The sequence below is a fragment of the Empidonax traillii genome, unplaced genomic scaffold (genome assembly GCF_003031625.1).
Source record: "Empidonax traillii isolate 1590-97213 ecotype Southwest subspecies unplaced genomic scaffold, ASM303162v1 scaffold252:size1141739, whole genome shotgun sequence".
NCBI lineage: Eukaryota > Metazoa > Chordata > Aves > Passeriformes > Tyrannidae > Empidonax > Empidonax traillii.
The window spans coordinates 674199-695986 of NW_020955445.1; the positions used below are offsets into that span (position 1 = coordinate 674199).

Genomic DNA, 21788 nt, shown 5'->3' on the forward strand with positions numbered 1-21788 from the left:
GAAAAATATAACCATGTTGAAATTTCCTTTTTAGTTTGAGAATATAGTTTGGGATTCAGTCAACAACAGAATGCTATACAAGAGAAGCTACTGTTGGCTGAAAATTAAGATGTTTGCTTCTATCTTCATTTAACCGAGCTCATCCCTGTGAAGCTTTCATGTGTGAAGAAATACATTATTCACACTCCTTAGATATAACAGCATTGTGGTTCAGCCTAAAAAATTAAGAGAATTACCATTCAATGCCTGTCTGAGCTTAGTAATCAGCCTTGTTAACCCCTTTAACCTTCACTGCATCTATTCTGACAGAAAAACATGTTTCTAAGAGGATTAGGACTTTCAGGCTTCCTGCCTTGGGAAGGCTGAGTAAATGTGTGTTTCTGAGGTTCAAGAAAAAATGTGTGGAGAGCTGCAATCAGTTAAACTCCTGACAGAAGATAACATAACAGCATGTAATGTGCAAATACGCACTATGATGACTTGAAGCATAACCTATCCATAGACATGAGCATGTTTTTGCAAACATCTCTGTGGGTGCAGGCATGAGTATCTTCCAGCTACTGTTACCATCCAGCTACAGGTTGCTGTGTACACATTTCTGCTGGCAAAGTCGACTGTGGATGTACACTTGCTTGAGGCAAAGTTAAATAGGATGATATAAACGTGTGAGTATGTGAGAGAACTGCTTTGAACTTAGACAGCTGATTTTGCCTTCAGCCAAAAAAGGAGTACTCGTATTCTGATTCTATTAGTAGAGCTGGGGTTATGCTATTCTTCTGCCAACATGAAACAGTGAGATGGGACTATTGCATCAGACGCAGTTATGTGGCAATGTTTCTGTAAGATGTTACTGGACCTGTGGGAATGGGCTGCCCAGGGAGGTGATGGATTCTCCGTCCCTGGAGGTATTTAAGAAGAGACTGGATGTGGCACTTAGTAGTGGTAGTGGATCAAGGGTTGGACTTGATGATCTCAGAGATCCTTTCCGACCCATCTGATTCTATGATTTTATGATAAGGCCCCAGCTAGTCATAACCTCTTCAGTTTGCTCTTATTTTTATCTTTAGAAGTTTAACCATTGGTGCCTTCCATTGGTTGCTGCCTTCTAGATGGAAACAAAGTACCTTAATTAATTACCTCAATAGCCCTAGAAAACTTAGAGTAAATGCGTTTGGTTGGTTGATCTTGGCTTCATATGACTTTGAAGTGATTTTAGCTTTAATGCAGTTTTTACTATTTCTACTATTAATCTTCCATCACAAGCGCTCTGATCAGGTTTAATGAAATTTGCAGTGGAGTGCAGGCTGCTGCACTGAGTAAGACTAAAGTCAGCATCGATTCTGTAGCCCATAGGTTAATGAAGTTTGCATTTGTCTCCATGAATGAAGAGAAATAGAGACTGATGGACAATCCTGAATGCAAATATAGATATTTTAAATCTGTGCTGATCTCTAATTATCCAGATTGTTCTGAGAAGTCTTGGGATGCTGAGGTAAGGGCCAGAGATTGCTGGAAAGAAAATAAACTATGAATTTTCCTGTTTGATCTGTGGGCTTCAAGTCAGAACACATCTTTATGTCAATTTGCATTACAAATGAGGCACTTTTGGTTACTAAAAAATGAAATCAGGATTTTGGATGATTGCACACTATATACTCATATAATCTTTTAAAGGGTATTAATGTGAGTTCTGTTTGCCATCACAGAGACTTGTACATTGCTGTGATGGTTAGGAACACTGTTAATTCTTTATCAGTCTTAAGAAAGGTGTAAGTAATGAAGTAAGATGTCTTCCATCACGTGATTTGAAAGACAGTGATAACCAACAAGCCTAATTTGCAAGTTCTGAACCTCCTACTTATTCATTCAGGTTTTGTGTTTCCTCTACAAGGAATAACAGATTCATGTCCATCCACCAGCCTGAATTGGCAGTGTGCTTACTTGGTGGTACTCAGTGGAAATGCCACCAGAAAAACAATTGCAGAAGTGTATGGGAGGCTGTAACATGTCTCTCCATGAAACATGTCTCTCTCATGAAACTCTCCATAAATCTGAAGGAGTAGTAGATAAAAAATTACCAGTCATTAGTTGATGTAATTTCAATGAAATCTGGCTTAGGTGATAGAAAAAAAAGTGGTTTTCCAGAGGAGCATTTCTTTCTTTCCTATTCCTCCTCCATTATCTCTCTAATTACTTGAAATCGGTAATTTTATTGCTGTGTTTCACATGGACACAGTAGTGCTATAGTCTTGCAATAACTTGTAAGTGTACTTAAGTTTAACCACCTACCGAAGTACTTGTGAGAACATGGCCAACAGGTTAATTATTTTTGTCAGTTTTTTGGAAGAGGCACTAGGTTTTTTCAAGGGCTTGATGCCCACCAGCTATTTTTGTAAATCATTAGCAGCAAGCATGAAAAAATGAGAGTTATTTTCATTTTTTTCACACATGAGTGTCTGATAAATGTAAAACAATAAAATGAATCCGTTCTTCTGCCTTCTCAACCCCTAGCAGTTTTAATTACTGAAAAAATTCAGGCATAGCTATTAATGCATTTTGAAATGTTACTGGAGCTGTGCCAGCTAATGTGAACCAATGTTGCTGAAGTGATTTAATAATTAATAGATTGTTACAACATTTGAGTAGAATCTTGCTCTTAAGTCAATAAAACTGTTTAAGGAGGAAGAAAACACTGTTGAGTGAATGAGTTAATCAAGGACTTAGTGCTCTGAAAGACCATCTGGGGTGTATGTCTAAATAGAAAGAGGACTTCATCTCTCAAAAGACAAAACTGGGCTTTATGGGGCAGCTAGTTTAGGTAGTGTTTTTACCTTCTGACTTCCATGTGTCATCACAATAAAATGAGCCTATATGTAGTGATTATGTATTAGCAGTAATTAATTTGCATTCCTTAGAATTTAGGAAGATTATTCTCCAATCATTCGGGAATGATCTCTCCACAACTTTGCAAATCAGCTGATTAGAGAGGACTTTATTTTTATTGCAAGAACTGTCCAGAATGGACAAAACAAGGCATATTTACTCAGAGATTCATGAAGAAGTGCTTAACTCATCACTCATTAAAATCAGTGTTGGAGAGCTTGAGTGTGCTAGTTGCACGTTCACTTATGGGTTATCTGTGATAGGAACATAAAGGAACAGTAAAAGTAACCATCACTTGAGGGATGATGTATTCTCTGCCTGCCTCTGTCAGACCTCTATGATACCTGAAGCTTTGAAGCACAGGACAAGGACCATGCACAGTTTTGCCCCAGACAGACACCCTCAGTACCCTCATCCTCAGTTATGTCCCCCGAATTCAATGTGTGACAGGCACCTGAATGTCAAGTCCATCACAGCTCTGTGCCTCAATTTTCAAGGGGAAATTCTTCCCTTTCTTTCTAGACTGAGTATGTACTATGACAGAGGATCATCCCATTTCTCCGCACAGTGGTGCCAACAGCATGACGCCTGGAGTTTGTAATAGGGACTGAGAGTGTAAGATTTGGGACTGATGTGTTAAAAAATAAATTTTGTGTGGTCTTCTTCCTTATATTAGAATCTGTATTAAAGATATGCCAGCAAAGTACTAATACTTTTTTCTTATTTCTTATCTGAGCCTTGTAACCTATTAAACAAGACTATAAATATAGTCATCAAGAAAAATAGGTTCAAGTTAAATGTTAAATTGTTGCAAAAATAATGTTTCTGATTAATTTTCTTTGTCAAATACTACCCTAAATGGTGTTGAAGTTTGTTACTTAATCAAAGAACTGTCAAAACTGTGTGCATTTACATTTTAAAAAATTAGAACACAATTTGCCCAGAAGATAAACAATTATGGTCCAATTTTAAAAGTGTATCTTCAATTGTTAGAACATACTTTAATTAGGAGCAAGTATGTACCAATTAATTATAACTTAGAAGATTATTCTTAGCTCACTGTAGAGCTTTATAATTCACTCTTGAAAAAAAAAGCCTGTAAAGGCACAGCACGATTTTAATTAATTTTTTTCAAACTGTTTAATTTTTAACTTTTTTCCCAAAGTGTTTAATTTTTAAATGAGCTCTGCTAGCTACATGTTTCATTCTCACCATCGTATCTCTTAAGCAAGAAAAATAAAGTTAAATAAATTGGATCAGTATTCAAATAAAAGCCATTTAAAGTGATGCTCAGAGGCATTTATTTTTATTCTTCTGAAGTATCCATCAATCATATTAGCTCTTTAAAAATGAGAGCAACCTTGAAGGCCCAGACAAAGTTTAATATAACAAGGGGTTGTGTTTTGCAGTGTTACTACCTAAGCAGTATTGAAACAATGGTAATTTTATCCACTTGATTCAGTTAATACAAGGGGCAAACATTCCAAACATCTAGTACCTTGGAACTGCAATTTTAGGACAGCATTTTGCATGAAGCTATAATACTAAAAATTGTGTAGACTGGGGAGATTTCAGATTTCAACTCTTTAGATGAGATGAAATACACTCCTATAAGGACTGGAAGAGAGAGAAAGCAAAAATCCCCACAAATGAAGAAAATTCAATTAGAGGACTCTCATTTGGTGCAATGAGAAATTGCTTTGGGGATGTTCTTTTTTTCATAAACAATTTTCATTTCCACAAGAAGAATCCCCCTGTATACAGTCCTGATTACCAGCCTCTCACAAGAGTAGTTTGTGGTGTTTCATTGCAGTACATTTTGAGGGTCTAAAATCAGTTGTTTTCTAAAATCAGAGAATACGAATAAAGCCTCAACCTCAAGACTTTTTATTGCTCAGAGAAAGCATAAAAAAAATGCAGGAGGCAAAAGTTCCCTGAAGTTTTTCAGCCGATAGTAGTAGGAGTGCACTTATTTCCCCTTAGTTTTGCCTCAGTTTAGCTACGTATTCTTTTTATTCTTTTTCTTAAGAATCCATCATGGTTGTTGGAGCCACTTAACCCAGAGTGGAAGCAACAGTTTGTAACCCTTCACAACCATCAGTATATGGTCCCTTACCTTGTCTGCTTCCTTCTGAGGTACTGAAGAGGAACCAAAATTTTGAAATGCCAAAAAGCCACACTGATTTCATTTTCCAGGGACTCAGGCATGGCCAAAGAGATCAGCCTGAGTTTTTGATAAAGGCATTCATCACAGAGTGAAAGAAAGGTCTTTTTCCATTTCAATATAGGAATTTTTTTCTGGAAAATTAATAGATAGGTGTAGAAGAACCTCTTTGTTCTTGACTGGGATTAACAATGTCTATAGTATGAGACTTTGGTGAAATCCTCTTATAATTAAAGTATTGATGTAACTTTTTTTTTTCTCCTCTGTTGTGTATTCTGATGTCAAGTTTTATAGCAGTCATTTAATTTTTTGTCCTGCTGTATTACTATACAGACATTAACAGCAACTCTATGCACTTCTAGATTCTCTAAAGAGGTCTTGCATATGAAGTTCCAGAGGTGGTTCAGCCCAGCCGTTATTGGTATAATGTGTTTTGGTATAATTTTCACTGTCAAAAAGAAGGTGTTTTTTTCCTGAAAATCAGAAACATATTCCTCTGAGAAATGTCTAGTTTTACCTGTAGGAATACCCTTTAGCTCACAGAAGTTTCAGCTTCTATGCTTGTATAAGAAACATAAGCAGGGTAGGATATTGAATGCTCAGCTGAGATCTTTTTAGAAGAAAATGGTACATATGCACATACTATACCAGTCTGAATTTGGCTTCAAGAAGCTGTCATTCAGCTGTAGTCTGAGTTGATATTAATTGAGCACTAATCACAGTTCACAACTACCTTATGGCATAGCTGGTTTTGTACTGGTATTAATATGCTGAAAAAAAATGTACAGGTCTTTCTGTTTTCTTCCCTCCTGACAATACCTTGTTTAAGTAGCACTGTCACAGAACTTTCTTCCTTACTTGTATGTTACCATATGAAGATGGATCACTTTTCAACACAAGCAAGTAGGAGTTTCTGGCTGATCAGCTCCTATTCTAAAACCACACTAAGGACAAGAAGAGCAGATTTGGCACAGAGCCCAGCAAGAGAATGATAAGATCCTATACTAATTTAAAGAGCTTGTGTTACCTGTAGGTTATGTGGCACATTATATGTTGATGAACTATATGACCATGTTTTCTAGTCTCCTGCCAACATGACAGCATTATGAAAAGAATGGTAAGCATGTGTTACGCATTAGGATGCATCCATTAGGATGGCCTGGAAGATGTTGGTGGCAGTAAAGAAATGCAAGTGTAATTTTCAAAAGAAAGATTACTGTTGCACATTGAAGTCTCATAAATGTTCCTCCTCAGTTTCCAGTATCAGGAGGCTGCTTATTTAACACAATGCTATTACTGATTTCTTTTGTAGAATCCCACTCAATGTGAGAGACATTGTCTACTGTACAGGAGTTTCACTGATGGATGAAGATGTATGGGAGTTCATTTGGATGAAATTTCATTCTACAACAGCAGTGTCTGAAAAGAAAATATTATTAGAAGCCTTAACTTGCAGTGATGACAGAAACTTGCTCAACAGGTACAAAAATGTTTTATATCTGAATCTGTTACCATTAATCGCTTCAAAATTTATGGATCATCACTTGAGGTTTGGTCTAAATGAAAGAACTTTGCTTTTCAAGCACAGACTTACTCTCTGTTTAAATCTTCTTATGCTTTTGCATTATTATGTATAAAAATTGATGCATATTATATCTTTTCACTTCCAGATTTTCCTACCTTCATTGCAAATGTTTGAAATCCTGTAATTGCCGATATTTTTTTGTTAGCGTATCATTTAAGCATCTTGATCAGTCTTGACCAATCTTAGAGATTTCCTAAAAATGCACACATAAAGCTCCACTCACCTTATACTTAGATCCTTTTACATCAAGATTTTTCTGATTCATAAACACGTTTAGTCTTTGGAATCATAGAAATAAACCACTGAACTCACTTGGAGACTTAAACAAATTATTTGACAGAGATTTTTTTTTTCTGAGAGCTTTCTGATGTGCTTATGTTAGACTGTGTATTGGTGAAACTAAGCTGGATTTCTTTTTTGTTTCTCCCACTAGACTTTTGAATTTGTCTCTCAACTCAGAAGTTGTCCTGGATCAGGATGCAATTGATGTGATAATCCATGTAGCTCGAAATCCACATGGAAGGGATCTTGCTTGGAAATTTTTCAGAGAAAAATGGAAAATTTTGAATGCTAGGTAAAGATAGAACATCTAAATTTATTTTCATTTTCTTATCTTGATATAATTCACGTAAGTATTGTATATGTGTGTATTCATATAAGTTACTGGATGTAGTCCATTCTCTTTTAATTCATAAATAGAGATGTCTCTAAATATGAAATACATACATATAGGTCACAAATGCATTTATTCATGGATTATCACACACATGCATAGAGATATTTGTCTCTTACCAATCATCTGTATATATATTGCTTTATTCTGTCTGTGCTTATGATAATGAATTCTATCTATATGTCAAGTGCTGCAGTTCTACTTTTACAGAGATAAAAAGCAGCAGTTCCCAAAGCATTTTTACTGATTTTAAGTCTGGTAGAAAAAGTAATCTTTTTAAGAATGTTATTTCAACTGTGGAAGAAAACCACCAAACCCATTTGAAACATTTCCATTTTCAAAAAGATGCTAATGTAGTGTCACCCCTTTTCTTTCCACTCTGTGTTTCAGGTGAGTATCAGGTAATAAAGGAGCAACATTTTGAATTAAAAATAGATGAACAGAAAGGGGATGGGGTTCCTTCTTACACCTGCTTCTCTTTCTCTTTGAACAAGTGCTACATGCTCCTACTCAGAAGCCCAGTCAACATTTTAAAATGCTTTTTGGTGAAGATTTTTATATTAATTCAATGAAGGACAAATTTTTTAGTTCTTTAGGGACAGCCTGAGGGCCTGAAAGGTTGCACAGCAGCTTATCTGATTCTGACAGATTAGAAGGGACCATAACTTAAGTGACGCTTGGGTTCTTAAAGTCAGGTATCCAAGAATTTCAGACGTTCCGCGCCAGGCCACTCCTGTGGTGTTGGCAGGAAAGGTATTGGAGATACATTCCATTCTGGACTTGTGAGGAGCCAACTAGTGTACCACAGAATATTTGAAATGGTATATTTAAGATGCTGTATTTAAGGAATTAAATCCCAGTACCTGATGAATGTAGGCACAAACTTTCTAGAGATTTCACAGCGTCAAGGAAACTCAGATACTGAGCAACTTTCTTAAAAGTTCAGAAAGTTGTTTGTGCTGGTTTGGGTAATATTTTTAGTATAGTGGTATTTTAGAAGTAGTTCAGCTGGGAAAATAGGTTTGAGCTGGAATTGGTTTTGAAAGTTTATATTGCAGGAGCATACTTTTTGACAGCCATTTCCGAAAAGCTTTAAGAGTGCTGAAGAGTTTAAAAATTAAGAATTCTCTGCTTCTGGTGTGATTATTCCACGAGTTGGACCTCTACATGGAAAATGAATGGCAAATGCATTACTGTTATGCAACCCAGTGCAGATACCAAATAATTGTTCAGGTTCCTCCAGGGATTTATACAGAGTTTAGGCGTAAAGCTGTCACAGTCTGTATTGCTGCAAACACATAGGCAGTAGTCGTGTCTTGCCTTAGCAAGCCTGTTCACCTGACAAACTAGCTAACACCTGTGATTTTGGATGTGGACAAGGTTAAGCAGTGTAGACAAGCAGGCAATATTTAGAAAACTATGCCACATACCAAATCTTTTTTGTGTTTTAATTTTAAATAGCTTGATTTCACCTAGAATTTGAATTGTATTTATTTCACTTGCTTGGAATGCATCACTGTGTAATCTGAATTCTTAACAATCAGCAAGATCTTATCAAAAAACTTATGGTCCTTTTTTAAATGAGAAAATAACAGAGTCTGTTTCTTTGCCCAATGCTGTTTTTGTGTTGTCTTCATTCAGTTTGATCTCCAAACATAAGTAGAGCCACCAAGAAGATTGTAGCAGTTGATTTTTCTGAAAGTGACATCCAGTTGAGTTTCTGTTGATCACTGAAAGATTCAATGCAGTGGAATGAAATAGTTAATTCAAGCTGTACATATGTGATATAAATTGAAAATAACAGTGTTTTGTAATCATAGATTAGAACCTTTTAAGTGAAATGAGAGGGTGGAATTAGTCTAATACCTTGCCCCTTAATGTTCAGTGAAACAATGACATGATAGAATGCAAGGTCCTACATCTGGGTCATGCAATCCAAGGCACATCTAAAGGCTGGGCAGAGAAGGGATTAAGAACAGCCCTGTTGAGAAAGACTGGGGCATGATGGTTGGTGAAAAACTCAACGTGATTCAGCAGTGTGTGCTCGCAGCCCAGAAAGTCAATCGAATCCTGGGCTACATCAAAAGAAACTTGGCCAGCAGGTCAAGGGAGGTGGTTCTCCCTCTGTACTCTGCTCTTGTGAGACCCCAGCTGGAGTACTGTGTACAGTTCTGGTGTCCCCAACATAAGAAGGACATGGAACTGTTGGAGCAAGTCCAGAGGAAAGCCCAAAGTCAATAAGAGGGTTGAAGAACCTCACCTACAAAGGCAAACTGAGAGAATCGGGGCTGTTTAGCCTGGAGAAGAGGTTTCATGGAAATCTCATAGCAATTTTCCAGTATCTGAAGGGTACCTACAGAAAGTCAGAGAGGGACTCTTGTCAGGAACTGTAGTGATAGGACAAAGAGTAATAGGTACAAATAGAAAGAGAAGAAATTTAGGTTAAATATTAAGAAGAAATTTTTTACTATGAAGATGGTTAGACACTGGAACATCTTACCCAGGGAGGTTGTAGATAACCCAGCCCTGGCAGTGTTCAAAGCCAGGCTGAACAACCTATTATGGTGGGAGGTGTCCCTGCACATGGCAGGAGTGGTTGGGACTCGATGATCTTTAAGGTCCCTTCCAATCCCTTAATGTTCTATGATTCTATGATTAGTCTTCTGATTTAAGCTCACAAAACTAGGACATTTTTAAAATGCAAGCTTTATTGTGGAATTATAGTTCAAGAAGGACATGGACCTCTTGGAGAGAGTGCCACAGATGACCACAAGGATGATCCAAGGGCTGGAGTATGTTTTCTAAGAAAACATGTTGAGAGAGTTGGAAATGTTTAGCCTGGGGAAGAGAAGGCTCTGGGGGGACCTTGTTGCACCTTCCAGTACCTGAAAGGGCCCTACGGGAAAGCTGGAGAAGGACTTTTTAGTGATAGGATGAGGGGTAATGTCTTTGAACTGAAAGAGGGCAGATTTAGATTAGATAATAGGAAAAAATGTAAGGGTGGTGAGGTACTGTTGAATGGGGCTTGGAGCAACCTGGTCTAATGAAAGATATTCCTGCCCATGGCGGGGAAATAGGAACAGGGTGACCTTTAAGGTCTCTTCCAACTCCAAACATTCTATGGTTCTATGATTGAAGTGTACTCTGTCCCAAGGCATCCTTTTTCTACAATTATAATTTATTATTTAATTTGATTTAAAATTAAAACACCTTGCACAAAAAATTAATTTAATAGGGTCATATCTCAGTGGTATTTTCCATTTAATTTATTACAAAAGGTGTTGATGTTTCAGGTAGTAATATGAAATAGCTGAGGGGAATTGAATTATAATGCTATTGCCTCTTACTTTTAAACACAGCATGTCAAGGAGTTAGAATTACCACAAAATATTGTTAACCTTTCATATTTTTATGGTATGCTTGTATTCACATTGTCTAGAACATACTGATAATGTATAAAGTCTTCAAAATCACTCATATAATTTATAAAAGTGGCTTAAAACTTGAGTTACCTAACAAGTCTTTAGTAAGAAATCTGTGGGACTAAGACTGCTACAATTCTAAAAAAGAGAACTGAAAATACTATGCTTGAGTTCTTATGACCTGAGCATGCACTACCTCTTAAAGTATTTTCACCCTGTGTACACGTGTGTGTGTGTGCATGAAAATTTAATCCATCAACTGAATATAAGAATTCCTTCATTCTGAAGTGCTGAATCATTTGTCAGCATTTGGATATTTGACACTATATGGGAAGGCATTTATATCTGTCCGGAGTAAATGGCCTTTGCTGCCTCTTGAGTTTGCACAAGTGCAGAGCTTGTACAAATGTGGAGCACTGGAGGTTTACATCCACAGAAGGAAAACTGCAGGTGGAGAGCCAGTGTCTGCACAGTGTTTCCAGGGAGTTCAGGCATGTAAGGTCCTGGTTCTGTAGTGTTATTGTCTTTCCTGTTAAGGGTGAGAAGACTGACACTTGTAAGACCAAACACTTTTCCAATTTACTCTTCTGTTTCACATCTGCAAAACACTGTTTTGAAGGTGACACTTTTAGAATTTTTGCCAGCAGAGCTTGTACAGAGATTGCTATCAATGGCTGACTTTTTACCAAGTATGCCTAATGGGCAGTAATCAGCACAGGTATGCATGAAGGTATCATTTTCAGTCGAAGGAATTCTGTTACTTCTTGTTTGCACTGTGGCTATGGTGGCTGCAAGAAAAATAAAACTCCTGCAGCTGTTTTTATGAGGTTGCTTCTCTGAAGTGGATTGGTAACCTTGTCAAAAAGACCCCATCTAGAGGAGCTTTCAGTTTTCCAAACAGTCAATTATGTCTAAGCTGAGACTGTAATAATAAAGGGCTTTGTTAGAAAGCCTAAACCTGCTTAAGGACCATGAAATCCATACTTCCCATAGGAGATGTTTGCCTCTGGATGTCTGTATATGCCAGTGTGACTGAAGTTTTGGGAAAAGAGATGTACTTGCTGAAATATCCGTGAATAATTCAGGTATTAGTGGTCAGGGAATAGGATTTTTGATACTTCTGTGTTTCTCCTCACACAAGCTTGATAGCAAGCGACATAGTGTAAACCTTCCCAAAAGCAGAATCTTATGAAAGAGAACGTAGTCCTCTTCCCTCTCCATCTTAATATCCTTCTCCCTTTGGCTATCTCTCTCCTTCTCTTTCCTTCTCCCCTTTGAAAGAACTATATCTTAGAATACCTAAGCATTTAAGGGTGGTTAATTTGGGATTAATAGAAGCAAACCAGAAAATTGTGTCTGCGCTTGTTCCTTTCACTTTGAATTTTGAATTCCTTCTATGAATCAGTTTGTAAAAATGGAGGATGAACTGAATTGTTTCCCCAGATAAATTTGATTGCAGTGAAGTTTTTCGGTAATACTTACACATTTGACAGGAGAGCTGGATTCTCTATCTTAAAAACAGCCATGTTCAGATTAGCTAGATATTGCTTTGGACGTCTGTGCAGATGGTGATAAGGATGACTATTTATCAAATGTTTTTTACAATGCTGAATGACATCTGACTTGAACAAAAGACTTGCTTTGGTTTTCCAGTGGAATTATATTCTTCATGCTAGAGATTAAAAGAAAAAAAAGAACACAACACAACAAACCAACAAACCTCACGAGCTATTTTAATGTGAAATGTAAGACTTAAGTAGTAGTCTGGTCAGGAGTGATGTAGATGCTTCATTTGGAGGAATGAAACAAACTTTTGGAAAAGCAAATGAACAGGAGGATTTGAATGGTCAGTTTCAAAGCAACCGTCTGCTGAAGGTTGTTGCTGATGGTTGCTGAATATCCTATAAATATTCCTTGCCCAAGCTTTGAAATTTTCATTCCAGGTTGGTTCTTTGAAGATGCTACATCATGGCCCAGGGGATTATTTTAGCAGTATTATTCTCTATCAGTATTATTTATTTTAATTATCAGGTACTGGAACAATAAAATTTGATTCAGTTCACTTACTGAGAGGCAATTTGTAATGTAGATGAGGTGGATGAATAAAAAATGCAGAGAATGCTGCAGCATATCAAAAAGTGTCTTTTAATGGTACAGCTAGAAGGGTTCCTCAGGATATTTCTCCATAGTTGTTGCTCCGCTCCTTCATTGGCACCTGTATTTTGGTGCCATTATGTGGAAAGCTGTTCTGTTAAGTGTGTGGTATTCTTGTGGTCCTCCCCTCCTCAAAAGCACTCATTTGTGTCTGTAGTCAAGCCCGTTCTGCTTAATAGCATCTGACTTAAAATAACTACAAATATTTCAGCCTACAAGAGGGTCTCAGTCTAGGGTTCTAATGTGAACCACTGAAATATCAGTATCCAGTTCCAGTGCTATTTCCTTGATTTCCAAGAATCAGTCCTATGCCTTTTCACTTGCCTACAGATGATTACTTTCGAATTTTCTGTGCATCTTCTTTTTGCCCTTGCAGGTATGGAGAAGCATTATTTATGAATTCAAAGCTTGTCAGTGGGGTCACAGAATTCCTCAATACTGAAGGAGAACTAAGAGAGGTAAATTTTAAATTACTTTTGGCATGTGGGTCTGTATTTTTCATAGGCAGGGGGTCGGGCAGCATCGGTAATAAAGTTGTCCAGAAACTCTGGTTGCTCAGCTGCAGTTGAAGGCCCAACTGTCCATGCAGTTGGACAGCACAAGGATGAGGAGCAGATTGCAAAATCACACAAGTGTGTAGAGGTGGTGTCAGAAGGGGGATTGTGCAGGCACCTCTTTGTGCTTGGCTGGATATGGAGGTTTGTTTTTTTCTCTTGACTGTTGGTTGAGAAACTAAAGGTGATATGTTTCTATCCACATTAATTTATGCTGCAGAGGCCAGCCCTTGAAAACATCAGTGTTGAAAGTAGAAGCTACCACTGTATTCTCTCTTTTTCTCTTGCTTGCAGCATTTTCCATGTGAGAAAAGCTGTTAACTTGAATATGCTGACCACAATAATTTGTTGTAAATGCAAAGTACTTCTTATTTAGATTGCAAAGATTTCTCATTTTAACTTAACATCTGTCATGACTGAGGTGGTTGTGCAGTTGTGCTGTGCCCTGCCTAGCAGCTGCTCAACCTTGCCCCAAATGGATCCAATGGTTCTTATGCAGAACAATCACCATTACTTGAACTCTGATTGCAGTATGATATTTTGCATCCAACCACTTGTCTGCACTCAAGTCTAGTGGCCTCAGGAACTTAGGGAAGGGCTGCAGCTGGTTTCCTCAAAATTACCCAGGTGGGAATGCTAGTGCTGGCCAGATTTGAGTATCTGCCCTGCTCAGGGAAGCCTTTTGTACTGTTAGTTTCCACCTCCATGACAGCATTGGCAAGCTACCTGTTTACACTTCCCTTAAAGAAACTGGTCTTTCTTTTAAATTTTTGTAAACATTTTGGTATAAAAAGTACAGAGATCAAGTAAAGTCTGATTTTGATAGTTTCCAGGTCCCTTCCATGCTTTTAACTGTGATGGGAATCAGACAATTGCAGAATCAGCCTTTTACAGCTTTGAGCCCATGCACAAAGAGATTTGTGGCAGTCAGAATTTAATAACCAAGGTGAATTTGGTGTCACCAGCAAACAGAAATTCACTAGTTATTCATAAGTGTTGCTAAAGCCACCTAATTTTATACAAGTCAACATAACATGGAATCTGTTCTGCAGGTCAGCCTTGCAATTCTCACTTAAAAAGAACAGTAATTCAAAGCACACCGCCATTAGCTATACTAATCCAGTTGATGGTGCTACAATTTGAGTATACACAAAAACACAGCAGTGGTCTTTTCAATCTGCAGGAAAAAGATCAAAGTTTTCTCATAAGGGAAGGGATATGTTCCAGGCACTCAAAGATTGTCAAATGAGTGCCCACTTGCTATTTTGCCATTCTCTTCACACTGTAACCATCCCTTCCTTTTTTCAATAACTGACCTAGAGTATATCATAAAAATGGATCTTTTATATATTATATATTGTGAAGTTTGATAAAACCAAAGGACATCAGGGCTACGTTCTGCTGATATTTGCAAATAAACCTTAGTTAGAAGCAATTCCAGTGCTCCCAGTTTGGTTTCTCAGGTAGAAATAAATTGTAGAGCAGCCATCTACGGAGTGCAATGGCTGAGCTGTAGGAGGGAAGGAGGTAATGATATTAATGTGATCCAGCACTGACATGTCAATATCTTCCAGTGCAATGTGAAGCAATTGCATCACATCTAATTGACAGTCTGCTGTCTTATTACATTTCCTATTAAATCTTTCTACCCAATACTGCATTTACTTCTACAGTGATCATGGAGGTTTGTCCTGAATGCCTGACTTGCTTGTGTGCACTGAAAATATTTGCTTTATTTAGGTGCTGCAAATTTAACCTGTTAACTTCTATTTCCAGCTAAAGAACTTTATAAAGAGTTATGAAGGGGGAGCTGCTGTCTCTTTCTCTCGCGCTGTGGAAACAGTAGAAGCCAATGTGCGGTGGCAAAGGCTTTATAAGGAAGAACTATTCCAGTGGCTAAGAAAATCCTTGACACACTAATCTGTCTTTTAAGCCGACCATCTAACATGACACACTGTAAGAAGAGGAGACATTTTAGAAATGTTCAACATGAAAAGCATGAAGACAAGATCAGATTGCAGGGATAAGGGATTTTTTATTTTTTCATTGTGGTTTTTCTTTTTACACTGACCTCTTGTGAAATTGTCAAGAAGATTTTCAGCAGATAAGATCATGAATGTTTGTGAAACCTAGTCTTCAGTGTACAGAACCAAACATGATATTAATTGGTGCATGTAAATGTTGAAGAAAAACAAACAAAAAACCCTTCATAGACTATTTTTTGCATGCTTGTACTGTCTCTGCCTGTATTTTAGCATGCTTATGTAAACAGCCACATTTTGTATGTGAGTTCCAGTTACATCAGAGTTGGGCATTATACAAAGCACAAAGACTCTACGACAATCAGTATTTCAATGAACAAAAGGAAAGCAAGGAAAAGGAAACGTGGAAGGCTTCCAGCTTGGGGCAGTATGAGACGTAAAGTCAACTTTCCTGCTCCCTGCCAATTCATCTGTCACTCAGATTGTCTCCTAATGATTACAAAGATGCCAGCTCATTTTTGGAGTTGCCAGTTTTACCTGCAGTCTCCATATTCCTATATTTAAATAAGCAAAATAGTGACAGAGAGGAGAAAGAGAAAGGGGTGAGGAGGGGGTTACAAGGGGAAAATGAGAAGGACATCATCCTTGCATTATAATCATATATATTTGCTCACTGCTGATCAGTAAAACAGTGTAGTTTTAGCTGTGAATGCGTGCCATGTTGGACAGGAACTTCACACTGATTTCACAAAATCCACGAACCACCTCTTCTCAGCTATGTTACAAGGCAGGGATACTCACAATGGGTCATCCATGTTACCCAATCTGTGTAGTACTAAGTTTTGTAGCTGATAGTGCATAAGTATTCTAAATAAACATAAGATTCAAAAGGAAATTAGCAAAAAAGGGAGAATATCTTGCATGCAAAGACTTAAAATTACCCAAGAGGGCTCTCTTGCATGTGGTAGACCAGCCTCTGTAGTGATTTATTATGACAGACAGGTCAGATTCTCTATGTGGGGCAATACTTCTGCAAATATGGAATGTACCATTTATGCCATCATAGAAAAGTGAAATATGGAGAAAGTGTGGGGTGTGTATGTGTGTTTATTTGTACTGATTAATACTGAGAACATGATTTTCTTTCTGTTCCCTTGTGTTTCACATAGACTGTTGTAGATGGGTGACGTTTTTCTTAATCATGTTTTTTTCTTCTTAATCCTTAATCTGACATATCGGTAACCCAGTGGAGTTGTACAATGACTATCTGTACCATTGAAGCTAAATGTTGAGGATAAAACTAATGGGGGCCAAATTCTCTCTCATGTCTACATTGTGGAGGAAAAAAACAGAATTACAGAGAGTTTTCCCAAGGCAGATTACAGCAGCTTCAGAGGTAGAATGTAAATGTGCAACAGTATTTCTTTATCCTGTTCCTGCCTACCCCAACCATCTGACCACATCGTGTCAGATGTGGGAACATGTGGCCAACAAAAGTAGAGAGCAGCCATTTTATCTGGTTGTTTCCTTCACGAAGCATGGAAGTTAGCAACTCGCTTTACAGTTGCAGCTCTCATCCCCAGAAAGTTGTTATTTGAAACATTAATTCCAAAAGAACTTAGCTCAAGCATCTTCAGGTATTTTCAGGGTTGTGTGGAGACAATATTATTCTCTGGGCTCTCATTCCCATGGTAATGTGCTCCTCAAGAACTAGTAGACCCATTCCATAACTAAGCTGTCATACCCATCTTGTGCCTGTCATTGTGTATCTTTTACTGTGCAGAGGGTGTTGTTTGTGGACTGGGTGGTGTTTGAAATCCTGGTGTGGGCTTTTTTCAGTTGTTCAGTGCTGTGTAGCATGTTAGCTTGACTTAACCAAAAGAAGAGGGAATCCGGTGCTCTTGTACTGGTAACTCTGCCTTATAGTAATCCCTAAACCTTTGTGCTGTGTTGCAGTGCTAGTGAACACAATACCCAGAGACATTATCATGTTGAAACTGAGTGAAATCCTCCTCCTCCCATGTATTTCACCTACCTCACAGGGATGTTGTGAGGCTTGACTAATGTTAGCAAAGCACTTGAATATCCTCTGATAAAAATCATTTAAAAATGCAAAGTATTTTATGTGGTTGACCAAACTCAACCTCAATGCCAGTATGTAGCATCACATTTTTAATTTTTCTAAGAAAAATCACATGCAGTTTTTTTGTAATAAAAAAGCAAGCCAAATACTATTTAATATAATCTCTACCCTTAATGAAGGCCAAAATTATGATATCCAAAGAGTATTCAGAATACCAAGCCCTCAAACATGAATGACTTTTGAGGATTTCAGTGAACAGAAGAGTGGGAAATTTTACAATTTTACAATTCCTTTTACAATTTTATTCTATATTGTCTTTGATGACTTTTCTTTTTCAGAGCCACAGATTTAACCACATATCTTCATGATGTGCATAAAAGTTTCTGGTCTTCCCACTGATACAAGACAGGCTAACAATATATTCCAAAGTCAAAAGTTCATTACAGCCTGTGTATTTTGCGTAGTGCACAGAAATTTCTACTCTTGATCATTTGAATTGAAGTTCTTGCACATTTAACTGGTATTGGATGTACATTGATGTTTTAGTGGCCTTGAGCAACTGGTCTGCCACAGATATCAAGCCCTAAATGTATATATTATACATACCTATTCATGTGTTGCTTATAATTGTTGTATTCTACTAATGTTGGTATTATTTCTCCAACTAAGGTTCAGCTGGCTTTTCCATTATAATTCTCTATAATTTTATTTTTTATATTTTGTATTTTGCTATTTCACATTGAATCAGGATTAAATTTAAATAGATTAAATCCAACAAAACTATAAATGTTTTCTACAATATTCAAACACCCTGCATTTGTTTATATGTCTTTAGAGACTTTTCTTTCAATAAGAAGTTCCACACACCTGTGTGTAAAGAATAGTTGATTCCTCATGGAAAACTCTAATACAGTCTGCTTAGAAAAATCTATTTATTTTATTGATTTTCTTTCTCTTATACCAGTCCTTTTCTTCCTTTGTCCTTATCTAAAGATGGTCCTCATTTTTATGATTTGGACTGTGATTAGAAAGCCAAATAGTCCAAACATTTCAGCATTTTCTAATCCAGGATTTTACTTTTTCCTTCCCAGTGAGAGGAGATCTTGCAAAATATGAATGCAGTGTGGATGTGGACATCACCCAGGCCCTGGGCTCATTTTATAGAGATTTGATGAGGCTTGAATCTCTAATCAGCCTTTGTATGACTCAGGATCCTTTGCAGTTATGAATTGATACGTCATCCTAAATCATATAGGAAGACATGATTCTATGCCAGCATAACAAAATATCTATTGTATTTTTATAAAATTGTCAACTACAAGTATCTTGGCCTATTATTTTGTAGCTGGTAGAATAATTCATGTATCCATTCCTAATAGCTGTTAAAATGATAGTAGCTACTAATTGTGACTAGGGGAGAACAATGTCAAAACATTCTTCTGAAATGGAATGTCCTTTCTGCTATTACTGAGACTACTTAGACATTTATTATGATAAAAAAAACTTTGTGTCTTCTCCAGTACATCCAAATCTGTGACCTTTGATGATCTTTTCAGTGAATATAGCAAGAATTCCAATACTATGTTGGAAACTGAAGATGAATTTCCTGTAGCTTTTGGGCTGTTGTGGATATTTCACTAAGCTTTAGTGCCAAAGGAAATATATCTAATGATGCAGAAGGTTACTTGCACAGCAAAGATCCTGAACCATACAATTAAATTCTTTGTAGTAAAGAATAAAAAAATGAAAATTGTATCTATATTATATGTGTGTTAGTGTGTGAATGTGAAAAATCCTCCATAGAGGTACTTTTCCCATAAAAATCTAATTATTTGGATAGAATTAAGTGAAGCCAATAACTGCAGGTGAGGGTGCCTTTGTTTAGAAGCCTGCACATAAGGTTTTGGTTTTCCACATGATCATAACTGATACTGAAAATAGACTTTGAGTCAAATGTGCAACTTTTCCTTTGAGGAAAACGGATGTGGCTTTGAAAACTGTTTATGTATATAATCCACTTAACACCACTCCTGTTACAAGTACTCACCATATCAGGCTGCCTGCCCTAAGCAGGGTATATAGCCACAGTGTCAGTATGAGCATGAAAGCGTAAAAGGACCATCCAGGTGTGGAGCAGCCTGAAGAGAGTCTGTTTGCCCAGCTATGGATGGAGCAGTCAGAAAAGTGGTGGATGTATTACCTGCCACTGCCACCAGACACCTGGACTAGGAAAGCAGCTGGGAACCACTGAAGTGCAGAGAGGTTCCATCTGTCCTTCTTTCAGCTGTATGGGAGTGACAGAAGGTCCTTTTGCTGGGTATAAGTTGTGGGTGATCTTCAGAGATGAATATGATTGCCCTTTGCTAGCAGGAAGCAAAGGTCCAGCTCATGAACCTGCATTGCCAAAAAAAAACATAAGCCCTGAGTTCTGGCTACCCCACCTGAAAAGGGTTGACCAAAATATTTGTAAAGGTCTAGAATATTTTAGTGTCCATTCTTCAGAAGTTATTTCAAACAGTCAAATATTTAATTTTCAGGTATAAATAGGAACACAGACACTCTTATCCTTTCCATGCTGATATGAGTAATTTTGTTTTCAGTGGAATGGAAGGGGAGAGAGGATTTTTCAGCAAAGGCCACATGCCCTAATTGGAGCAGAATTTTAAAATCAAGTATATTTTGAAGAATCTGGTTCCACATAGTTCTATCATGTGTCCATGCTGACAGTGAGGATTCTGAGCTTGACCTCAGAATGTAGTAACACGGTTGAAGTTGGAATTTATAAAAGACATATGGAGCCATTGAGATGTGTTTAAGGAGAATCACTCACATGAGGAAGTGCTGTGGATCAAACTAAATGCGCTTTCTTAGAAGGAAAGGCATTTATATTTGACTGATTTGTAACTAGCAAAGTAAGTCTGACCTTGCCAAATAGTATTTCAGAATGCTTTACTTATTTTGTGTCAAGCATTTCCTAAGAGTATCAGTGATGTTGATAAAGAACACAGAGGTAAGTAGTTTTGTGAGAGCAGAGGGACTGTGCTGCAGGAGACAGTCATGAGCCAGGAGACTTTTGCTAGAGTGCCCCAAACATTTTCTGGGTAGCCTTCCTACAACGGATCATGCCAAGAGCCAAGATGCAGTCTCAGTTCTCTATGTTATGTTTCACTCCACTTAATATGTTCATTTATGCAATTTCAAAATAATCTGTAGTCAAAGTGACAGCAGGTGTGTGGCTGCAGATCCTCTGTGCAATGAAGTAGATCCCTTGAAGTGACTAATGTGAATTAAAGCTGAGGATCTAACCCATTGCTCTCAGAACAGCCCCCTGAGCTGATGGCTCGGCTGGTGTACAGGATCTTTTGCATATTTGTATCTAGCTTTCAGTAGCACATACTGGATGACAAATGTTTTTTGTTTTCCTTTTGCTTTTCATTAGAATAATACTTTGTGATTGGTTTCAATGTGATAGAGTTTGATAATATTTTCGGAGAACTGTAAAATACTGTACTGTGAAGACTGTGGCTACTACCCTCTCTTTTTCCTGCAAACAATAGATTTCAGCAGAGATGGACTTCCCTGGGCTTAGACACTCTGTGAAAAAAAATAAATATTCTGACAGTTTCTAATGGAAATACCACTGTAATTACTGTATAAGTACCCTGTACAAAAACAGCTTTATTATATGTGTAAATGTAATTTTGCTATGTTGCTGTTATGTTCTCAAGACAACAGGCTTCGGTGTGGGTGAGACATAGAGCCTTATAAAAACAGAGATTGTAGCTTCTTGTCTGATGTTTTGCTGAAAGATGTTCAGTTGCTCTATTTTTACAGAAGATAAACATAAATTGGTTCTCTGAAATATAATGTTCTATTCCACTTACACACACGTCCATGACATAAACGGATCATACTATTGAAAATAAAGGTTTGATGATAAATTTAATTCTTTTCCCAAGAGACTCCACATGTAAGATCTTTTGACACTTTAAGAAGAAAGAAGTCATCCTGCAGCTGTTAATACTGGTTATAATGGATGAATCCCTCTGTTAATTGTGTCTCAGCCTTAGATTAATTCTGAATACTCTAATTAGAAGAACATATTTTTCCATCACTTCTCTAATCTGTATTCTTTGGAATTCAGTTCTTTGTCAAGTAAGAGGTGGAACTGGTTCAGTTTACATAACAGTTCACAAATGGTTTCACACAAATGTCTGTTTGCCAGATCAGAATGCCATTTTCATGTAAAGAAAATATATATAATTGCATAATATCACATTTCTCTCTC

The 21788-nt window shown here is 37.3% G+C and overlaps 1 protein-coding gene across 1 annotated transcript in view; it reads left to right on the plus strand.

The window, feature by feature from the left end:
• TRHDE (thyrotropin releasing hormone degrading enzyme) overlaps positions 1–15761 on the plus strand; it is a 201032-nt gene extending 185271 nt beyond the window's left edge. Inside the window, exons 16-19 of the mRNA XM_027889092.1 lie at positions 6360–6527; positions 7066–7206; positions 13258–13339; positions 15212–15761. Coding sequence (XP_027744893.1) covers positions 6360–6527; positions 7066–7206; positions 13258–13339; positions 15212–15355 — 535 coding nt within the window. The 3' untranslated portion in view covers positions 15356–15761. The remainder of the gene's footprint in view (positions 1–6359; positions 6528–7065; positions 7207–13257; positions 13340–15211) is intronic.
• Positions 15762–21788: the final 6027 nt, after the last annotated feature.